Below are 21273 nucleotides of genomic sequence, written 5' to 3' on the forward strand. Positions count from 1 at the left end.
GTTCTGTCGTCTTCAAATGTACTTTGTTTTTACTGTTTAAATAAGCAGTGGAATAAGGAGCAAAATGTTACAAATCATAATAAAAGCCCCTGTGTAATATCCACAATGCAAACTCTGTTCCTCAAGTTCAGTGCAAAGTATATATTTGAAATGTATAATCATATTAGGGTACTCTTAATTATAATGTTTTATTTTAGTATTGATTAAATGGCACACTTGCAGTTTACAAAGGAAGGTATCAGAGCTTGAGTCAGAAAGCAATATTTTTCATTCCATTGTATACACATTAGAAGCGCCTTTACATAAATCTTTGAATGGCTTTAAAGGGTTAGCAGCAGCATTAACCCTTGTAAGAAGAAGAATATCATGGCATTGATGTTTTGTGATAGCTGCTAAAAATTTCAAGCATTTTTAATTTGTGTTCTTCATATAGGAAGTATCTCATATGCTTCCTTCAAGAACTAGTATATGAGGCAGGATTTGAAAGTAGAAGGTTTATAATTATACACAAACCTTGATGATGAAGGTTTAGAATGAGGAAGTAAGAATTATGAATCAACATGACATCTCTAAATTTTATATCTCACTTAGTACATTTTCATTAAACTTGGAATTTTTCTATTTAGAAAAATGCTTCTACAGGCAGAATCTCATGGTTTGGGCATAAAAATCCCATATGCCATCGAAAAGATGAAAATTATATTAGGATTGTATAATTTCAGAGGAAGTGTCAAATGGTTTGATGAAGTACCCACATGTCATTGGTATTCAATTTGCCACACTGTGAGTAACTTGGCTTTTTACTTCATTTATTAGAGGGAATTTAAGACTTCTGGACTAAGTTAGAATCTTGCTCTTTTTTATTCAGATATTAAGATACTCAAACAAAAAGCATGCACCAAATGAGTGCCGCTGACTTAAACCAAAGCATATATGTCACAGAAACATGAGCTAAATTATAGAAATAGTAAAGAGCCATAATTTGCACTGCTTCTTTGAAAAAACAGTTTCAGAATCTGTGAATAATCTTACTAGCCAGTCCTAAATAGCATAGAACATATTGTAGGCCACTATTATTTTTGTGTTAGAACTGCATATGGCATGAGAAACCTTTTTAAAACTCATTTGGAGTGCTTTTAAGGATAAGTATTTTTTCCTAAGAATTTCTCTCTTGCGAAAGAAAATTAAAGCAAACACACCAGCTTTTTATTTTCTAAGTTCAATTGTTAAATAGGGATAATTTCCCCAAACACAAGGGTTGTGTTCAATTGTGAAAATAGTTAAGTCAAGTCAGGTAAGTTGTCAACAGAAATTATGCCAGAGATAATGGAGTTTAAAATTGAAACCAGAGGTATAAAACAGCAGCAAGAAAAACAACAGTAACAGATGTGGTAATAATTTCATACAGGAAGTGCATGTGTAGAACATGGTCTATTTTATTGAACTTGAAATTCTTCTCCTGTTTTCTCTTCTTGACAAGCTATTTTTCTTCCCTTCCCTTCTCATGTGGCACATTTCATGTCAAACAAATGTGTCTTACTATTATGAAATTCCAGGGGTGTAGAGGAAAAGGGGTTGGCAGACTGTAACAGTTTAAAATATAAAATGCAGAAATATGCCAGTGGCTACATAAAGAAGGTTTGGGAATCTCTGTGAGTATTCTTATGTGATGCCCACCCTAGAACCAAACACTCCCCTTTTCCTTAAATTCTGTAGCATTCGGATAACTGTCCTGCAATTTCCATTCTAAAGGATCTATAGTAATTTAAGGGTACACTGGTAACCGAAAATTACTTGGTGTGCTTATCTGTGCTTTGGTAAACACTGGGTTATAGTAATTAGCACACTGTGTAATGGGAGCCACATGCTGTAATATTGTTATTATTCAGATTTCTTTAATTACTGAATTTGAGTCTCAGTGTAAACAAAATCCACTTTACGTTAGTCTGTTGACAGAACTGAATATCCAAAAGGTATGAAAAGTGCATTTATGTGATCTTTAGCCACTAAGTTTGGGGTTGTTTGTGTCTCCTCTTTCAACAGCAGCAGGTGCTGAATCAGCTCAGGCTCCCAGTGTATTTAAACAGGCAAAGGACAAAGTCTCTGTGAGTAAAATACCTCTTTCCTTATTTTTTATTTGAAGTTCCCTTTGGTATTAGTGGCAGCGTTTTAATAATTTTAGATAAAATTTAGATTTTCGACATCTACTCTCTTAAATCATTCACTCACCCAGCATGATTCTCAATGGCATTCGAGCATGTCCTGGTATCTTCTGGAATGTGATGGTAGCTAGTGAGGGTAGAGCTGGGATGAAGGCTGCCTCTGTTGTTATAGTAAGAAGAAACATATGAAACACCACAATGATATGGAGAAAAATGGAAGAACTCAATTTATTTGCTTTTCATAGAATCAAGATAAACCATTGTAATCAACACCACACTATATTTTACAGCACTTTTTCATTGTTGTTATTATATGTGAGAATTTTAAACAATATAGATAAGTAAAAATATATTATTATCTCCTTATCTAAATATAACTGCAGTTACCATTTTGATGCAAGATATTAATTTTTCTACACATTTATAGGTTTAATAACAAACATGGAAGATGTGTATCAGTTTTTTAATTATTCACTAAAAGTTTTCTATGTCATTAAACATTCTTATACATCATTTTAATGACTATATAATGCATTTTATACTTTTACAGTGATATGCTTTATCAGTTTCCTATTGGTATTCAAACAGTTTTCTGTATTTTAGTGGTGTTACCATGGAAATCTTTTTTGGCTGAATGTGTCCATATACATTTCCTTGGTAGTTTTCTAATAGTGAAGTCTGCACAATTGTCTTGTAGAAAGGTTGTAGACTTGTTTGTACTCCAGCTGTATATGAACATGCTTGTATTCAGTATTACTAGATATTGCTTTTTCTTTATTTAACAAGTGATAGAGATGAAATATTTTGTTGTTTTAATTTGGTGTATTAAAGATATTTAGCTTCTTTCATATTTATAAATCTTTTGTGTTTCTTATTTTGCAAGTTTATTTTTTATATTATTAATCATGTTTTTTAAACTTTCAAAAGACCAAAGACAATACAAAGTGTTTCTTTCTTTCTTACTGAAAGGAAAAAAGCAATCTAGTGAATTTTAAAATTATGACAAATAATTTGAGTGATATCACAGTGTTCTGGGTCTTAGCCATAATATATAACATGTAAATCACAATTCTTTGTTTGGCTTTCTAAAATCTAATAAAATTTTAAACTTCTACTTTTTGTTTATTATGAAAAACAGGAATTAATTTCATTTATAGCAGAACCTTTTATATCATCTTGAAGCCAAGGAGCTTTATGTTGGTTAAAAAATTATTTGTATATCTGATTATTGTATAAATGTTTTCAGACATATTACTGAAAATAAGGCAATCCATTTATTGCAGTGGTAATTTTCTTTGACCACGCTGTTATTTCAGGATTTACATCTCTTTACCTTCTATTTCTAATGGAGACTAGTGTATTGTGGTGGTTAAGAGCAGGGCTATGAAACAAACCAGATCTAAGTTTTGAACATTTATTAACTATATATAATCTTTTCCTGCCTGTGTCTTAATTTACCAAAAATAAGGGGAAGAGTAAATATTCCTATATAATAAGCACTCTGTAGTTCTTAGAACATAATATTTATTTCAATAAATAGCAGTGGTGATTATTATTATTATTTAAAAAGTAGAACTCTTTAGGAGCGGATATAGAAAGTAAGTCTGAGTTTTCTCCTGACTATAAAAATCATTTTTAAGTATACCCTGTTTGCAAAACCTTTAAGAAATTTTCAAGTCCCTTGGTTTTATTTTGGTTTGGCTTCCTTTTCATTCAGTTTTTTAAACCCCTTAGTACTTATATTTTACATTTTCAAATAAAACATGTATTAAAAACAGATTGTGTTTAAGAATTAGAAATTCAGACTATCAGTAGGTACAAAACAGTTATTTGAGTCAAAACAACTAATGGAAGAAATGAATACTTCCTACCTTGTTATCCATTAAATAGAATTGAATTAAAGTCATTTTCAGAATATATTTTTTTCTCTTTCAAGTTTAAAGTAAAAATGAAAATTCAAAAGAACTAATTAGCATAGAAAAGCAACAGTCAGTGATTTTTTTTTTTTTAATATGAAAGCTTAACCTTTGTTAGAATTACTGGTCTTAACATCTAACTAGAAAATCAACCATCAAAATCAAGGATCCTACTCAATTTGGTAAGAATTTGCATTCCAGTGAGGCTGTAAACGTAGCACATTCTGTGCAATAGCTTCGGTTTCTTTTGATTTCATAATGTAATGGTCAACAATTATAACAGTTTATGCAAAGAATATAAAAATGGCTCCAGTCATTACCCACTTACTGTGCTGTGTTGCTTCCAAGACTGTCTAGTAATTCAAATTATTTTCATAAATGTGTTTCAACAAGAATTAGCATTCAGTGCCCACACTTGTACAGAAACCAAACAAAACCTAACTTTTTTCCTCGTAAATGCCTATCTCAATCTACTGACGAAGAGCGATTAGACCACCATTCTTTCTAACTTTTTCTGATTTATTCTCCTTTTCCTTATAACTTCATCCTCTTCCTATAGTTTCCTAAAATCCCAAGATTAACTCTTATTTACCTCTGATATTCACTGTATCTATCAGAACAGTTCTCTCCGATTTTTCAACTGATCTTTATTGTGAACCTGATCTATCAATATAATCTTTCATTTCATTTGAGATTTTTTTGTTTGTTTGTTCATTTTATTTTGGTTTTGTATCTAGCATGAGATTAGTAGATGTCTTTCATCATTTAAGGCAATCCAGTTACTTCACTTTTCTTTCCTATACCACACTTTTGAAACTTGCTTATTTGTGGATAATGTCAATCAAAAAAGAATGACTTATGCTGACCCAGTTACACTTCCCACTTAAGGTGCTGGGTCTGTAAAACGAGAAATGATTTGTGCAATCTGTGAATACTTATGCCTATGTCAAAGTGGTTACAAAGGTTAAAACTTGAGATTAGAAACGTTAGTTTTATTGCTTTTATTGTAACAGCTAAATAATATTAATTATTTGAAGATTAAAACCTCCTTGGCTTTGTCATACTGGTCTGTATTTTAACAGTCTCCCCCCAGGACATGTAGCATGCTATCATAGCTTTCTCCAAAAGCTGTGTATATACATACATCCAAAGCACTTACACTTGTACTTGACAACAGTCTCCCCAGGGATTATCAACACCTGTGAAAGTGTGATTTTCATGGGCAGTCTAGCCAGTGCTGACTTTAATTTTTAGAATTTATAACACATCATAGAAAATGTGTGATTTATTAACATAAAAATGTTTCTAATTCTGTGGTACAACTTGGTCCCTGGTGTGCATTTAACTCATAAAATGAACTCATTGTATTTAAAATCTGCAGTTTTCTGATGGAATCAGTGTAGACATCTAAAAATACATTTTCTCAGCTTAAAAATATATTTTCCATTATTAGGCCTTAAATATACTTGTTCGACAGTTATTGAAATATACTTTGTTCTACAGTTCTTGAAATGCAATCAATTGATTATATATACCGTTTAAGTGCTGTGTTTATTAAAGGAATAATTCTAGTAGAGTCTCAAGATATTTTCCAAATATGGTATCATTATAAGTTCTATGGCTTAACCAGAGACCTTATACATAGAATTTATAAATAATATTTTAATCTATATTCTCATTTTCTGAATATTCTTAGTTCCAGTTAAAAAGAGGTATTCATTGAAAATCTCTTGTTCTCACATAATATACATGTCTGTCATTGATTATAACCATTTATCATGTGTTCTTATTAAAAGTAGACATTTAATTTTTTATATGTTTATATGTTTTTTTAATTTTCCTTCTACTTCATAGTTTGGTTTATTTTGTGCTTTTGTTTGTTTTCTTCCATGGCTAGAATTCTACCTTGTCAAAGATTCCTGCCTTACAGGGTAGCACAAAGTCCCCAAGATGCAGCTCAGCCTGCCCTAGCGCGACTAAAAGGGCTACATTTTCTGACAGTTTATTCATACAGCCCACCTCAGCGGGCTCCACAGACCGCTTACCATACTCAGAATCAGGGAACAAGGTAAGGCAGCAAGCCAACCACAGGTGCAGAAAGGAATATAATTTGGGAGAAGGATGCAATTCAGTAAATGTCTGAAAGCCAAGAGTTTCAATCCTAAAGTGTTTGACATATAAACAATATACCCTATTAAAAAACTGATACCAATTAAATGTTTCAATAGTTATAAACAGCTTAATCATTAAAAAATGGAAGTTGTGTTTTTGTAAGATATACAGTACATAATTATTATTTTATATTTAATAAAATTTCAAATACAAACAAAATGTATTTGATATTACATATGACACATATAATCTAAGGATACCAAATTACATAAAATATAATAGTTTGGGCTCAGCATCAGACATATCAGGATTTAATACTAAATCTGCTACATCCCAATTCAGTGATTCTTACAAAAATTAAATTACGTAAACTGTTGAAACCTGTTTCCTCAGCTCTAAAATGCATATAATATTTTGGGGTAAAAATTAAATAATCAATGAATGTAAAGTGCTTAATGTTCTTGTCACATAAGTGCACTATATACAGGAGTGATCATAGTTAAATACTGTACATGCAGTGCCCTTCTGCCAGTCCTTTCTTAGTGATACAGTATCATGCTGATGAAGACTTGTCAGTAAAATTATTAATTACCTGGAGACTACTTCAGCACAGTTTTACTCATGTTATCACTTAGAATTTGAATTTCACAGTTAATTTTTAGCATTCACTCCAAAATAATATATTTTTGTATTCTGAACTCTTTCTAAGTTGTAAAGCAGAAATACTTATTAAGTATGTACAAGTCAGTAGTATGGATTAAAAGAAATTCCTCTATTGGCCCAGGAGGATAATTAGCCAGAGCGATATAACCTCTTTGTATATGAAGATTCACGGGAACCCAACGTTGTTCTGTTTTCTCCAATCAGGATGGAGTTACCAAGAGCCCAGAGAAGCGCTCTTCTCTGCCGAGACCTTCCTCCATCCTTCCTCCTCGCCGAGGTGTCTCAGGAGACAGAGATGAGAACTCCTTCTCTCTCAACAGTTCTCTCTCTTCTGCGCGGCGGACCACTCGTAGGTTTATTTTGGTTTGGCTTCCTTTTCATTCAGTTTTTAAACCTTAAGTGGAGTAGCTTATAATGTACTTATATTTTACATTTTCAAATACAGCCTGTATTTACATCGGATTATATTTGCCCTAAGAATCAGAAATTCAGACTATCAGTGTGTCCAAAACACTTATTTGAGTCAAAACAATTGATGGAGAAAATGAATATATACTACTTTGTTATTGGTTAAATAGGATTGAAGTGAAGTAATTTTCAGGATTGTTTTTCTCTTCTTTCAAGTTTAAAGTGAAAAAGATAATTCAAAAGGACTAATCAGCATAGAAAAGCAATAGTCAGGGATTTTTTTTAATATGAAAGCTTAACCTTTATTAGAATACCAAGTCATAAAAACTAACTGAAAAATCAACAATCAAAATCAAGAATCCTGCTCAATTTCGTAAGAATAGGGGCTTTCCTGGTGGCTCAGAGGTTAAAGTGTCTGCTTGTATTGCAGGAGACCTGGGTTCAATCCCTGGGTTGGGAAGATCCCCTGGAGAAGAAAATGGCAACCCACTCCAGTATTCTTGCCTGGAAAATCCCATGGACGGAGGAGCCTGGTGGGCTACAGTATATGGGGTTGCAAAGAGTCAGACACAACTGAGCGACTTCACTTTGACTTTGTCTTTGCATTCCAATGAAGCTGTAAACATAGCATATTCTGTGTGATAGCTTCAATTTCTTTTGATTTCATGATGTAATGCTCAGCAATTATCACAGTTTATGTAAAGAATATAAAAATGCTCCAATCATTACTCACTTACATACTGTGTTACTACCAAGACTATCTAGTAATTCAAATTATTTTCATAAATGCGTTTCTATTACCACAAAAATAGCTGCTGCTGCTAAGTCACTTCAGTCGTGTCCGACTCTGTGCGACCCCATAGATGGCAGCCCACTAGGCTCCCCCGTCCCTGGTATTCTCCAGGCAAGAACACTGGAGTGGGTTGCCATTTCCTTCAATGCATGAAAGTGAAAAGTGAAAGTGAAGTTGCTCAGTGGTATCCGACCCTCAGCGACCCCATGGACTGCAGCCTTCCAGGCTCCTCCGTCCATGGGATTTTCCAGGCAAGAGTACTGGAGTGGGGTGCCATTGCCTTCTCTATTTATTAATCATTTATAGATGCTGAAATCTTAAGATACATTTCTCAGTCAATTCAATTAAAGTGCTGATGGTCAGGTATTAACAACCTTATTAAATCTACTGATGAGCAAACTGACCTTTTAAAGACTTGTCCAGTACTACACAGCTAGTAAGTGGTTGAATTTGGTTTTCAGCCTACTGATAAATTCACAACCTGTCCTCTTAATGTCTTCTCTATATTTATTTAGTACTAGGGAATTGTTCTGTAGAGTCACTCAGAAAATAGTATCCCTGTCATTTAGAAACTATTACAAAATGGTAGAAACATTTGGAGAATAGCATATCTGTCATTTAAAATCCATATGAAAGTGGTGGAAATTGCTACTACTATCACATTACAGTTGATTTCACCACTTATTTTTTAAGTCTTTAATAGTAATTGCCCCACAATGTGGGCAATCCAAATGTGGCTATTTTGTATGACTTAAACTGTTTTGTGTGTTTTTTTTTTTGCCTATAATGAAAGTATTTATTATAATGAGAGCAGTTGTGTCCCGAAACATTTAGATTCATGAAGCATTAATATCCTTTGAAATACATGCTAGGAATACTTTGAAATCACTAAAACTCTTTTCACCTTAACGCATATAAAGTATTCAAATGAACTAGCAAAGAAAACCTTTAAGAGTGAGTTATCTTCAGAGAGGAGAATTTAACTCCAAATATTTGGAGTTAGAATTGGGCATCAACAATAACCCCAGGGATGCTGAGCCAACACAAAGGCACCAAGTGTTCCCCAAAGGCGCACCTTGAACTGCACTTGTGTTTGTTGCTATGGAAGCAAAATGGCACTTTCTCACACAAATCCCAACTTTAAGCTACTGTGCTCTGCTTTTAAAATGGCATGCTAAGTTGCTTTAGTCGTGTCCACCTCTATACAAATTGCTTTTTATGTCCTGAGCCAACTCTATTTTGACTTTTTAACTTTACTTACATTCATAAGCATATGGCATTGTATTATTTGGTAATGAACATAACTGATACTCTGATAATATTTTATCCCTACATAGCAATAGCTAAAAGACATAGGGACAATTACCAGAAGAAGCAATTTGCTTCTTCCCATCTCATCTCCTTAAGGTAAAGAATCTGCCTGAAGGAGACCAAGGTTCAAGCCCTGGGTTGGGAAGATCCTTTGGAGAAGGGAATGGCAGTCCACTCCAGTATTCTTGCCTAGAGAATCCCATGGACAGAGGAGCCTGGCAGGCTACAGTCTGTGGAATCACAAAGAGTCGGACACAACTGAGCAACTAACACTACTATTCCTTAACTGCACAAGGGAATGTTCTAGCATTTTGTACTGCTATTGAAAAGATTTGAAAGAATGCTATGCAAGAAGTTTATTTAGCCGAAAGGGAGGGAAAGACATTGTCATTGTAGACTTGACAAGATAAGAACAAACTGTAATAGAGTAACTCATAAATATTTTTGAATCATTTTAGTAACTTAGATTTAATATTTTCTATTTCAAAACACATAGGAAACACTCAAATTTTTCATTTTTGATGACTAGAATATAATTTATTACAATAAAAATTGATTGATATCTATTGAACAGCAATATTAAGAGCTTCTTAATACTTGTGACTGATTTTTTCTCATTTTCCAGATATAACACAGAACCTTCCTCCTTTACATATTCAAAACATAAAGCCATTTACTCTTGTTGCTATTGAGTCGCTAGGTCACTAACTCTTTGCAACCTCGTGCACTGTATATAGCACATCAGTCTATTGTGTCCTTCACTAGCTCTGAGTTTGCTCAGATTCATGTCCATTGAGTCACAAAATAATTCTTAAATATTTCTTTTAGTTAATATTGTTATACGTATCTGGAATATTGCTTCAACTCAGCCTCCATTACAGTAACAAGTACCTCCATACACAGAGAAATTTTGAATCAAATTTGTAACATTAAAAAAGAAAATATGTTGAGCTTCTGCTGTGTTCAGGCCCAACAAAAGACACCAGTGCTAGGTAGAGGGACAAAGAATAAAGATATGATCCCCCTCCCCAGAAGACCTGAGATATTCAAGAAAGATGAAATGATGGAGAATACATTTGAGGGAGAAATAAGTTTTCTGAAGAGATTTTTCAGAACATACTTACTGGCTCAAACCAAGATCAAAACCTTGGCCCATAAACAAACTTTGTAGCCAGGAATCTACAAAAAGTCAAGTTGAATGTGGTTGTATTACCCTGGTCTTGAAATGTTATATTTGTGGAAAGCAATAAAAATCACTAATTTATCACTTTACTCTTCTCAAATCCCATGTCATAATTTCCATTGAAGCATCTACCTATGTCTTTCCCTTCTACTAAAAGACCAAAAGGACACAGGGCAACTTTCCTTTGATATGTGAAAACTGTTCACTGAGAGACGAAATAGAATTGTTCTGTTTCTCCAGGAGATTGAGCCTGGGTAGATTTATTTTGTCTGCAGACTTGAGCTCACTCCTTGTAAATATTTAAGCAAAGATTATTTATAATTGTCCCCCTTCTCAGGAAGAACTTTCTACATTGATGATGAATTATATCAGGTGACTCTAAGATTCCTTCTACTTGACTGATTTTAAAGTTGATGAGTTATATCTTTATCCTCCTCAAAATTTCTAGAAGATTCATTGATTATACAAAGTTACATTGCTGTCATTTAGTCACTAAGTCCTGTCCGATTCTTTGCAAACCCATGTACTGAGCCCTCCAGGCTCCTCTGTCCATGGGATTCCCCAGGCAAGAATCCTGAAGTGGGTTGCCGTTTCCTTCTCTAGGGGATCTTCTTGACCTAGGAATCCAACCTGCATCTCCTGCTTTGGCAGTCAGATTCTTTACCACTGAGTCACCAGGAAAGCCCCACAGAGTTACATTCTTAGCAGTAAAAACTAAAAACTATGCCCTTTCTATAAAATATTTTTAAAAGTGAGAGAATTTGTATAATATAAACAATGTAAATCAGTCTTCTATTATTGGAATCAATGCATTATTTGAAGAGAAAAGACTTTTCAATTTAAGAGGAAAGTTCAACATATATTAAGAAGCTGAGTATCATATCTGTCTTAGAATTTAATGTCATCTGGGTGAATGAGCCTTAATGTCCTTATTACTGAGTAAGAAATAACAAGAGCTGCATCAATTGTGTATGTGCATGTTTGGTTATCAAATGTTTAGTATTCACAAAAGTTCTTTGAAAAGGTGAGAATCTCCTATTTTAATGAGACTCTCCTAAGGTGTGTCCTCTTTTTTAAATCATTATTCTTTTAAAAAAGCATTTGAAATGGCATTTAAGCACACATTTTAAAAGATAATATGAAAGAGAAACATAGCATAGGAAAATGGGGGAAAGAGTTAAATGATAAAATGAGGGTAACATCAAGTTGAGGCAAACAAATGCATCTTACAGCATCTTGCATAATAGACAATGAGGGATTATTGATTTGACTCCAAACTGCAAATACTGAAAGTATGGGATAAAACACAATCAGGTACAAGATTGACTGTGAATAAATTGTAACATCCCACTTTTCAAAAGAGAGAGCTAGATTTTTTTAAGCTAAATAGTTTTCTACACAGGCCAAAATCATGGGATCTAAATACACTGTTTTGTGTTGTATATCCACCTGGATCTTGGAATAAACTTTCTGCACAAAGGAATAAATAATCCACACATCATTCAAAGAATCTTCAGTTTATATGAGTCCACAAAGAATATTAAGTGTAGACTCTTTTTCCAGCTAAAAGCAGATCCATATGCTTTAATGATCATGCAAGTAGAAAATATTTTTGACATATCATAATGAAAATTCAGAATAAATCAGGAAAACCCAAGTATTATCTTCACATTGATAGCAATGCGTGTTCAAAAGAATGTCATCAATTTGTGAACCTAAAAATAACGAGATTCTTACCTTTTCAAGCATTGTTGTAATTCGTAAATATCCTAAACCCTTTAGAAATTTGATGAATTATAAGTTCTAACAATGGATGGGAAAAGGGATGTCTCGGGGGAGAACTTTCTGACACTGTGGTTTGGGTTCGGTTTTAATATAGGGTCAGAGCCAATTCGCAGAGCAGGAAAAAGTGGCACTTCCACACCCACTACCCCTGGATCAACCGCCATCACTCCTGGCACCCCACCAAGCTATTCTTCACGCACCCCGGGCACTCCTGGAACCCCCAGCTACCCCAGGACCCCTCACACACCAGGAACCCCCAAGTCGGCCATCTTGGTTCCCAGTGAGAAGAAAGTCGCCATTATACGCACGCCTCCGAAATCTCCTGCTACTCCCAAACAGCTTCGGCTTATCAACCAACCACTGCCAGACCTGAAGAATGTCAAATCCAAAATTGGATCCACAGACAACATCAAATACCAGCCTAAAGGGGGCCAGGTAAGAATCATATGAACACACGTATTTGCTGCCAAAGTAAAATCCCTGTTACTTGCTGTGTTGCCGTCCTCACATGACAGGCTTACAGTTGTTAAAAGAGAGATGGAGGTTTTATAGCATTACTGGTTGTGATTTATTATTAATAGTTTGGATCTTATCTGAGAAAGCTACCTTATAAAATATATTGTAAATAATATGCCGTGTCCATTCCTACTGGTTATTATTAGATAAAAATTGATTTAACTGTAGAGGAGAATCTTTTAGTTGATTACCTAAGAGATCCTGTTTGAATGTTTCTCTGTTGACTTGTGGATTTTAACTTAGGAGATATAAGTTTCATTTCTGGTATAAATTTGAGTATTATCTGGTATGAATTTCTGGCATGATACTGGCTTTGAGCTCATTTGACCATCTTTTAGTGATACTACTTTTATCACCTTCCTTCTCCTCGAGGATTTCCTATGATATTTTCTACCATTTTCCCGTGTTCATTCCAAATCAGAGCATGGTTCCCCAAGTTGTTTCTCAGCCTGCTATTGCCTAAACATTGCAAAGGGCAGATTTTCACATTGATAATTAATAGATGACTCTACATGGGTATAAGAAATTCTGTTTCAGAATAATTGTGTTAAATAGAGTTGTTGGTAAAACTCTACCTATTGACTCTTAACTTCAGCTTCAGAGCAAACATTTATATATATTTTTTCCAACCAGAGAGCTTGAGTTCTACCTTAACCTAAACATTGCTTTCACACTGTATGTTTGGACAAAGCAGTTAGCCTGGAAGGAGATAAAACAAATATCACCTAATGTTTCCCTTGTGATATTGATATGCCCATAGTCTGACTTTTATTCTAAATGAAGGGATGAAACACCCATCCTTGAGTAAAAGAAGAGGAAAGCAGTAATTTCCTTTATACATTAACAAAGTATAATGCCCTTGTTCAATATATCAAAAAAAAACTTAAAAAAAATTTTTTTTTCCCTCTCTTTTACTTGTCTCTTGTATTTTCTGCCACTGATTTCTGGTATCCCCCTCTTACGCCAAAGAAAATACATTTTCATCAGGTTTAGAAGAAATGTCTTGCCAAAACATGAAGCTGTCAAAGACTCCCACTCAGCATTAAAACAAAAATTTAATGTTGCTTTTTCCTTTAGCAACAGACTTCTCTGCTTTCTCATTATGATTCTGTTCAAGAAAGTCCAGAGTTAAGAAAAAATCAACCAAAGAAGGGAGGAAGGACTCAGAATTCCATTTTTAGAACAACTGTAACATTCTATAATAATATAGTCACATAAAAATGCTTTTTTTATAGAAGGATATAATTAAAATATGAGCTATAAGAAACCTTTTTAAGCAAAAAACAAAACAAAACAAATTATATCACATTTAAGCCTATAATTCCCCAAATCTCATACTCTTGCCTTTATCATAGTTTTGCACATCCAAATATGATATTATTTTATATTTATACATAAATAATTGAAAAGAGTAAGTTGAATAAAATAAATTTATACCAATTTGCAAGTTTATCATTTTTGTTCTTTTGAGCTACCTCCTAAAATAGAGTAGTTATAATGTGTATTTAAAATCAGTTCTCTTTTTGTGAATATCCTAGTGTTCTAATATTTTCCTTAATTAAATGTGAGGTTTATTTGCCTATCTTCTGGAAAATATTGATACTTAAAAGAATCTATTTCTTCTTAGAATCACAAGGGAGTTAATTATCTCAAAGATATTTTTTTGAAACTAAAAGGAAAATTGAATAAAAAGTAAATGCTTATTGATATAATTCGACAATAAAGATTTTGTTCAAAGGACTTTCAAAGGTAGAAAGACAAAAAGTGGTTTTGGCCTCAGCTTTGCTAGAATCATTAAGTTAACCAACCCCCAAATTTGAAGACTTAAATTTATTTTCTCTTTCTACTTCTTTATATCTTGCTGTGAATATTTCTGTGTCTAATTTTAATTTTCTCCTATATTTGTTAATTCATAAAGTTGATGTAAAGACATTCTTCTGAGGTGAACTAGTGCTGCCCTAGAGATTATGGTAATTAAGGACTAGTAAATACATATGCTGGGAGGGAGTGGGGGCAGGAGGAGAAGGGGACGACAGAGGATGAGATGGCTGGATGGCATCACTGACTGATGGACATGAGTTTGGGTGAACTCCGGGAGTTGGTGATGGACAGGGAGGCCTGGCGTGTTGCGATTCATGGGGTCGCAAAGAGTCAGACACGACTGAGCAACTGAACTGAACTGAAATACATATAACACAGAAAATTAAAGAAAGAATAAAATTAGCCACAAAATCACCATGTCAATTGAAGAAAATCTTTAGTTCCATGCTGCTAAGTTGCTTCAGTCATGTCTGACTCTGTGCAACCCCATAGACGGCAGCCCACCAGGCTCCCCCGTCCCTGGGATTCTCCGGGCAAGAAACTAGATTGGGTTGCCATTTCCTTCTCCAATGCATGAAAGTGAAAAGTGAGAGTGAAGTCGCTTAGTCGTGTCCCACCCTCAGTGACCTCATGGACTGCAGCCTTCCAGGCTCCTCCGTCCATGGGATTTTCCAGGCAAGAGTAGTGGAGTGGGGTGCCATGGCCTTCTCCATGAGGCCAGTATTAAACAAATGCAAAATTATCCTATTGCAACTTCAGATGACTTGGAAAAATTATACAATAGTGGAATTATAAAGTGACTTTTGTTGGAGAAATGGGAAGTGTTTCCTCACCAAGATAAGACATAGATGATAGGAGTATATTTGCCTACTATTTTGTGACAGATGGCATCAATGTATTTAAACTGGAGAGGAAAATGAATTAGAAAATTTGGATGCAGTACAGTTGAACTGTCTTTGTAGGAAACATATTTTACTCAACATTTAACACTATGGTCCTAAAAGCCTCCTTGTGTATGGTCTCCTAGTGTATGGTCTTCTCACATACAGAGGGTGAGGAGAGTTTCTTTTTCTTTACATGTTAAACTGGGGATTTTCGCTGGATTTTAAAGGTTCAACTTTATAAAACAACTAAGAAAAATTTTTATGTAAAAGTTTCTTAGAAATTATCAAGATAGTAATAATATGCCAAAGACCCTTGTTATTAATATCTGGTTAAGAATCCATAAACTGGGGAAATCAAAGCCAGTTGTATGGTGTCTCCAGTAGTAAATTATATATACTAGGATATTTGAGTGGACAGTGACCAGCCCAGAATCATTGAAGAGAATAGGACAATAGCGATATCTTCTGTAGGAGCCCAGTTTTGTAACAGACATATGGCATCTATAATTATTGAGAAAAATAGTCGCACAGCTCTTATTAGTGAGATGGGAGTAAATAGGTAGATACAACCTTCATTCATATAATTCAGAGCATCTCCACATACTCTATTGTCAAAAAATTTGGTGTGGTTTGATTGTATGTAAAAATTAAATTTTTAAAGCATTATTATTTTTGTATTAAAGTTTGTACAGTCACTAAATATAAAGAGAAGAAATCTCTAATGGAAGATATATGTGTCTTAGGGATTCAACAACAACCTTCCACGTTGGGAAGCTTTTATTATTTGTCCCAATTTCAATGTTTATTGCTCTTCCATATGTATAAGTTATGTGCTTATGGCTGTTATCTCTTCTGTTAAAGTCCAGTTTTCTTTTGGCAAAGAGGCTCAACTCAGAGCTCAGTTCAGTGCGGCAGGTCAATGCCTAATGGACTGGATAAGCTAGGTGAAGCTATGAGGAGCTTTGCAAAAAGCAATAAAGTTCATCTTTTCAGCTAAAATATAAATTCAGTCTACTGGTAAGAACATAATGCAATCTTGAATTCACTATAGATAGTAAGCTTGGTTAATTTAACTCAAGGCATAGGTAAAGCTATCTTATTAAGTGTATTAATTTGAAGCTGTCTCACTGTACTTAGCTCCTTAATCTACAATCATCTAAATCTAAATTTTAAAATAGTGTTAGTGTTTTAAGGACTCGGCTGCTTGATTTAAACAAAGATAGGAAAATAACCAGTTTCTCTAAATGTGTGGCATAAAAAAAATAAACAATAGCTGAATGAATGGTACTTTTTCTGTCTATTGGTCAGATCCATCGAAACAGATACATTACCATAAGTAAAGTGAATAGGCAGTAGAGATTTGCTGTATGACACAGGGAACCCAAATCCAGCTCTCTGTAACAACCTAGAAGGGAGACAGCTTAGCAGGAGGTTTAAGAGAGAGGAGACATATGTGTATCTATGGCTGATTGATGTTGATGCATTGCAGAAACCATCACAATATTGTAAAGTAATAAAGTAATTATCTTCCAATTAAAAATAAAAGTAAAAAAAATTCCTTTATATACTCTTAACAGACTCCATAAATATTTGTGCCACAAAGGGCAAGCTGAAGGTGAGTGAAAAAGCAGTGTTTTTGAAATAGAAGCAAAGAGAGAGAGTAAGAAGAAAATGAATTGAATGAAATGTAGAGTAGAATCTTTTTTATATTTTTTATATAAAATTGTAGGCAATATCCTGTGACTTTTTTGGCCTTTCACGTGCTACCTTGAATGAGTTGCTTTCAATTTTATATTCAAGGGGAAAAACAAAATTAATTCTGGAGGCAACTAATAAATTATGGTGAAACAGGATTTTTTTCTTATCATATAAAATTATTATGATCAATTTTGTGAAGGTCTACTAAGGTGCTGTTAATATACATAGGCACATTTACAGAATCAAAAATTTTATAAACAGAGAAAGATAAGCTTATTTTGATCTTTTTCTCATTTGCAGATTTATTCTTTAATCATTTACAAAGACTCTGCTGTGTACTATATGACACATGACACATGGCCTGGACAATCTAAGCAAAAGTGTTTGTTTTCCTTGTCCTCTCCTGGTGTCCTGCCTTTATTTGATTTAAAATTTTTTTTCCAAGCCATTTCTTTCCATCACCTTAGGGCTACAAATAAGTACTAATTAAAAAGTATAATAAAATACCCAACTAATTGTAAAATACTGTCAGTCAACCCAGCATGAAGAAAAGCTGTTCACCAAAATATATTACATAATATTGACAGGAAATTTTTTTTTGCAACCAAAGTCATCATTATCTCAAAATGAAAGCTCCTTGAAATCAGGGACTCTGTCTTTATGCAATAGAACTTTAATAACTATAATTCAAGTACTTTTGTAAGGTAATGAAAAGTTTTCAAGCTAGGCTTCATAAATATTAATTATTAAAAACTATGGAAAAATTATTCCTTTGGGTTTACAAAACTGAGACCTATAGACTCTCTTTCTGTTTGTTGTTCATTTACAAACCAAACAAGGACATGGAAACAGCCTTGAATCTCAGGTTGTTTTCCGACAATTGAACAGACTCTTGAAAAGTTAGTTTATTACCAACATGGCCTAATATTCCTTACACTATCTTAAAGTTTTAAACTAAAAAAAAAAATGTAATATCAAGAAGTTACGGCATATGAACTTTATAAACCTCTTTGTATGTTAATTTTCATGAGTCACAATGACTGTTGTGTTAGTAACTTTCCTTCCAGTATCCATGGACAGACCACTTAACCTATGTAACAGTGGGTCTAATGGCTAAACTTAATGTCTGTTCACCAAAACGTTATTTCCAAATTTTTCAGCATTATCTATTCACTCCAGTATTTCTCAGTGTAGTTCTACTTTCTGTGCTTTGTGACACAGCCTATACAGGAAAATTGAGCTCTCACCTAAGTGGATCCTCTACCATGTTCTTTTCCTTAGAGCTCTGTGGAATTGTTTGTTTTGACATAAACTATTATTTCTGTTTAAATGTGTATTGAAATATGCTTATTGTTTATATTTGATATACTTAGTTTTGAAGATGTTATTGGTCAGTGTAGGTAAGTGTTAATTAAAATTCACAGTGGAGTATACTGTTTATATACCTGTGTGCGTTTTGACCAGAGCACCAGGTTGTTCACAGATGAATATTTGAAGAGCACTATCCAGAGAACTTTTAATCTTCAGGAATATATATGATATGATAATATTTTTATTTTAATATATGATGTCTATGGACTCTATAGAGGGTAGATAGTTTTCATTAAAATTGAATGTTATGGAATAGGAAATACTTTTGAGAAAGGCAGAAAGTGTTTTTAAACTTGATAAGCATTCCTAAGAAATGAGGCAAACCCAAAGGAAAAGCTTAATGCTCTATAAAGTTGAAGGGAAGTCAATTGAATGTCACTCAATTCTGTGTAAGACTGCCTTGGATGGGGAAAGAAATGATTTTGTAATTGAGGTTCATACCTAGAGGATGCCTAAAGGGCCTAGCACCAGGCTGTAAAGGAACTGAGAAGAGAATCCAACTTTTAGACACCAAGTTACTTTCCATATCTTGGTATCTTGAGTTGACATGTGGATATTTTATTTTTAAAAAGCAGCAGCAGAGAGTGTCAAAAAAAAATCAGATTCCCATTGCTCAAGGAACCCATTTTGACATCGCGATTACTAACTCTGTTTTGTAAACTGTTTTACTCAAAACTAAAAATTTCATTTTTCATGTTTCATGTTCCCAACTAACCTCTAGTAAGAGAGATCTATTCCTGCCTGCAAGCATATCCCACATTTTGTATTCCTCCTCTTTCTTAGAGTAACCCCATTTGAGGGAGGAAAAAAAACCTCATTTCTCTACAGGAGCAATTCAGCTTATATGCAGAGAGAGTACAGTGGCAGATCATTTCAATTGAACCATTTGTGATAAAATTCAACTAGAATCACATCAAAAATATCCAGAAAGTAACTCTTCTGTTCTTTCCTAGTGTAGTGGAGGAATAGATAGAATTAACTAAGTTAAAATAATTCTGATTAAATATTCAGTTGCATTAATCTATTCTTTATAACTCTTCATGCTTACAAGACCCTTATATGAAAGAAAAATCAGTGATGTTTGCATATAAGTCACCAATATATGCCCAAAAGAATGAAATCCTTTTCTGCCAACCCTGCATTGAGGAACTGGTTTGCCTGAACCTTGAAAGATAATCTGTTACATACTCAACTTGGAGTGAGGGCATTCTGTCAAGAGATAATAACATAAAGACATCATGGGGATGAACTTGAAAATATAAACAAGGCCCCTATAGTATAGACTATAACACAATCTGGACAAAATGTAATATATTAAAAGAGAACTCAAACATCAGTATTGCTGCGAACCTTGGTTGCCTGGTTATTAGTTTTATATTTTGTCTCATTTTATAAGAAATAGGAAATTTGGTAGAATTTTTAATAAGGCATAGCTTTTGGAAGATGATCCAGTTGCTTGATATAATAATACATTTCATGTGCTATGAAATATGCAGAAGGAAAGATTCTCTCATTCTTTGCATTAATAGAGCAAGTAAAATTTCTAATGGAAAAAAATTAACAAAGATTAAAATGTGGTTTAGAATTAATGTTGGATAATGACTATTTGACTATTTTTCCTTTATATTATAAATATAAAAAATTATTTCATTTGTAAAATAGAAGTTCATTATATTTTTTTAGGCAGTCTCCAAGATATTAAAGTAATTTTCCCTTGACATGGACTTTAGGAAAATAAAAGTCCAATGAGAATTTCTTCCCAAAGAAAGCAGTTTTCATTTCAATTTATCCATAGAGAACAGAGAGTTAAAACTCAACTCTGATTAAAAAAAAAATCTAAAATAAAGCTTTAACCTTCACAGCAGCCATCTGTTTTTCTATTTTGTGGGAGGGATGGTTTCTAAGGACTGCCAGTATTTGTGGAATCAACTCTCTAAGGTGTTATTTGTCAATGATCCTAGAGATGTTTGGCATGAAGTAGTTTGTAATTGTGGTAAGGCATAAATGTGAGTTACATGGCTCAGGTACAAGTTGTCAAGCTAGAGTGTAAATCTCACTGAACATCAAACATTCACAGCCCTGAGTGGTTTTATTTCTGTCCATTCAACCATTAAGCAAAATGGTGAATGTCATACTTTGTCTCATTTTAGACAGAAGCAGTATACTATGAAGTTTTTGCAATTATGGAAATATGTAAAGGCTGTGCTATAAATGCATGTCCAAGTGAGCAAACATAGGTTAGTAAAATCTACCATCAAAAAAGGCCAGTTAGGTTTTTTACTAGAAAATCCATGATTCTCTTGAAAATCTAAAGAAAAGCAACAGAAGTTGGCCTTGAAGTTTTAGGATTTAAGATTTGAATCATCTTTAAGTAATGCTGGCAATATGTCCTCGTTGGGTTTGAATCATTTGCTTTGGAAAATCATAAAAAATGTCAAACAGTTGATTAAACATTAGAGTCAAACAAATTTATGCAACTGAATTTGGAATTTCCATTTTTGCAACAAGTGAGTCAGATTTAACATTTGGCTTTTGATCACTTGGTAATGAGTCACTTGATTGGTACTCTTATGATCTCTAAATTAAAACTTGTAAATGAAATATGAGACTCTGTATATCCCAAGGATTAGAAAAATGGCTTAGATGAATT

The 21273-nt window shown here is 33.6% G+C and overlaps 1 protein-coding gene across 43 annotated transcripts in view; it reads left to right on the forward strand.

Annotated features, from left to right (window-relative positions):
* MAP2 (microtubule associated protein 2) overlaps positions 1-21273 on the forward strand; it is a 297668-nt gene that overhangs the window by 263690 nt on the left and 12705 nt on the right. For 17 of the 43 annotated variants that reach the window (XM_070771192.1, XM_070771199.1, XM_070771173.1 and 14 more), the window contains 4 exons: positions 2044-2105; positions 5976-6146; positions 7058-7202; positions 12428-12768. In XM_070771192.1, the coding sequence (XP_070627293.1) occupies positions 2044-2105; positions 5976-6146; positions 7058-7202; positions 12428-12768 (719 nt within the window). The remainder of the gene's footprint in view (positions 1-2043; positions 2106-5975; positions 6147-7057; positions 7203-12427; positions 12769-21273) is intronic. The other 26 variants (XM_070771215.1, XM_070771246.1, XM_070771265.1 and 23 more) reach the window with 3 other exon arrangements.

Source organism: Bos indicus, chromosome 2 (genome assembly GCF_029378745.1).
Source record: "Bos indicus isolate NIAB-ARS_2022 breed Sahiwal x Tharparkar chromosome 2, NIAB-ARS_B.indTharparkar_mat_pri_1.0, whole genome shotgun sequence".
NCBI classification, from domain to species: domain Eukaryota; kingdom Metazoa; phylum Chordata; class Mammalia; order Artiodactyla; family Bovidae; genus Bos; species Bos indicus.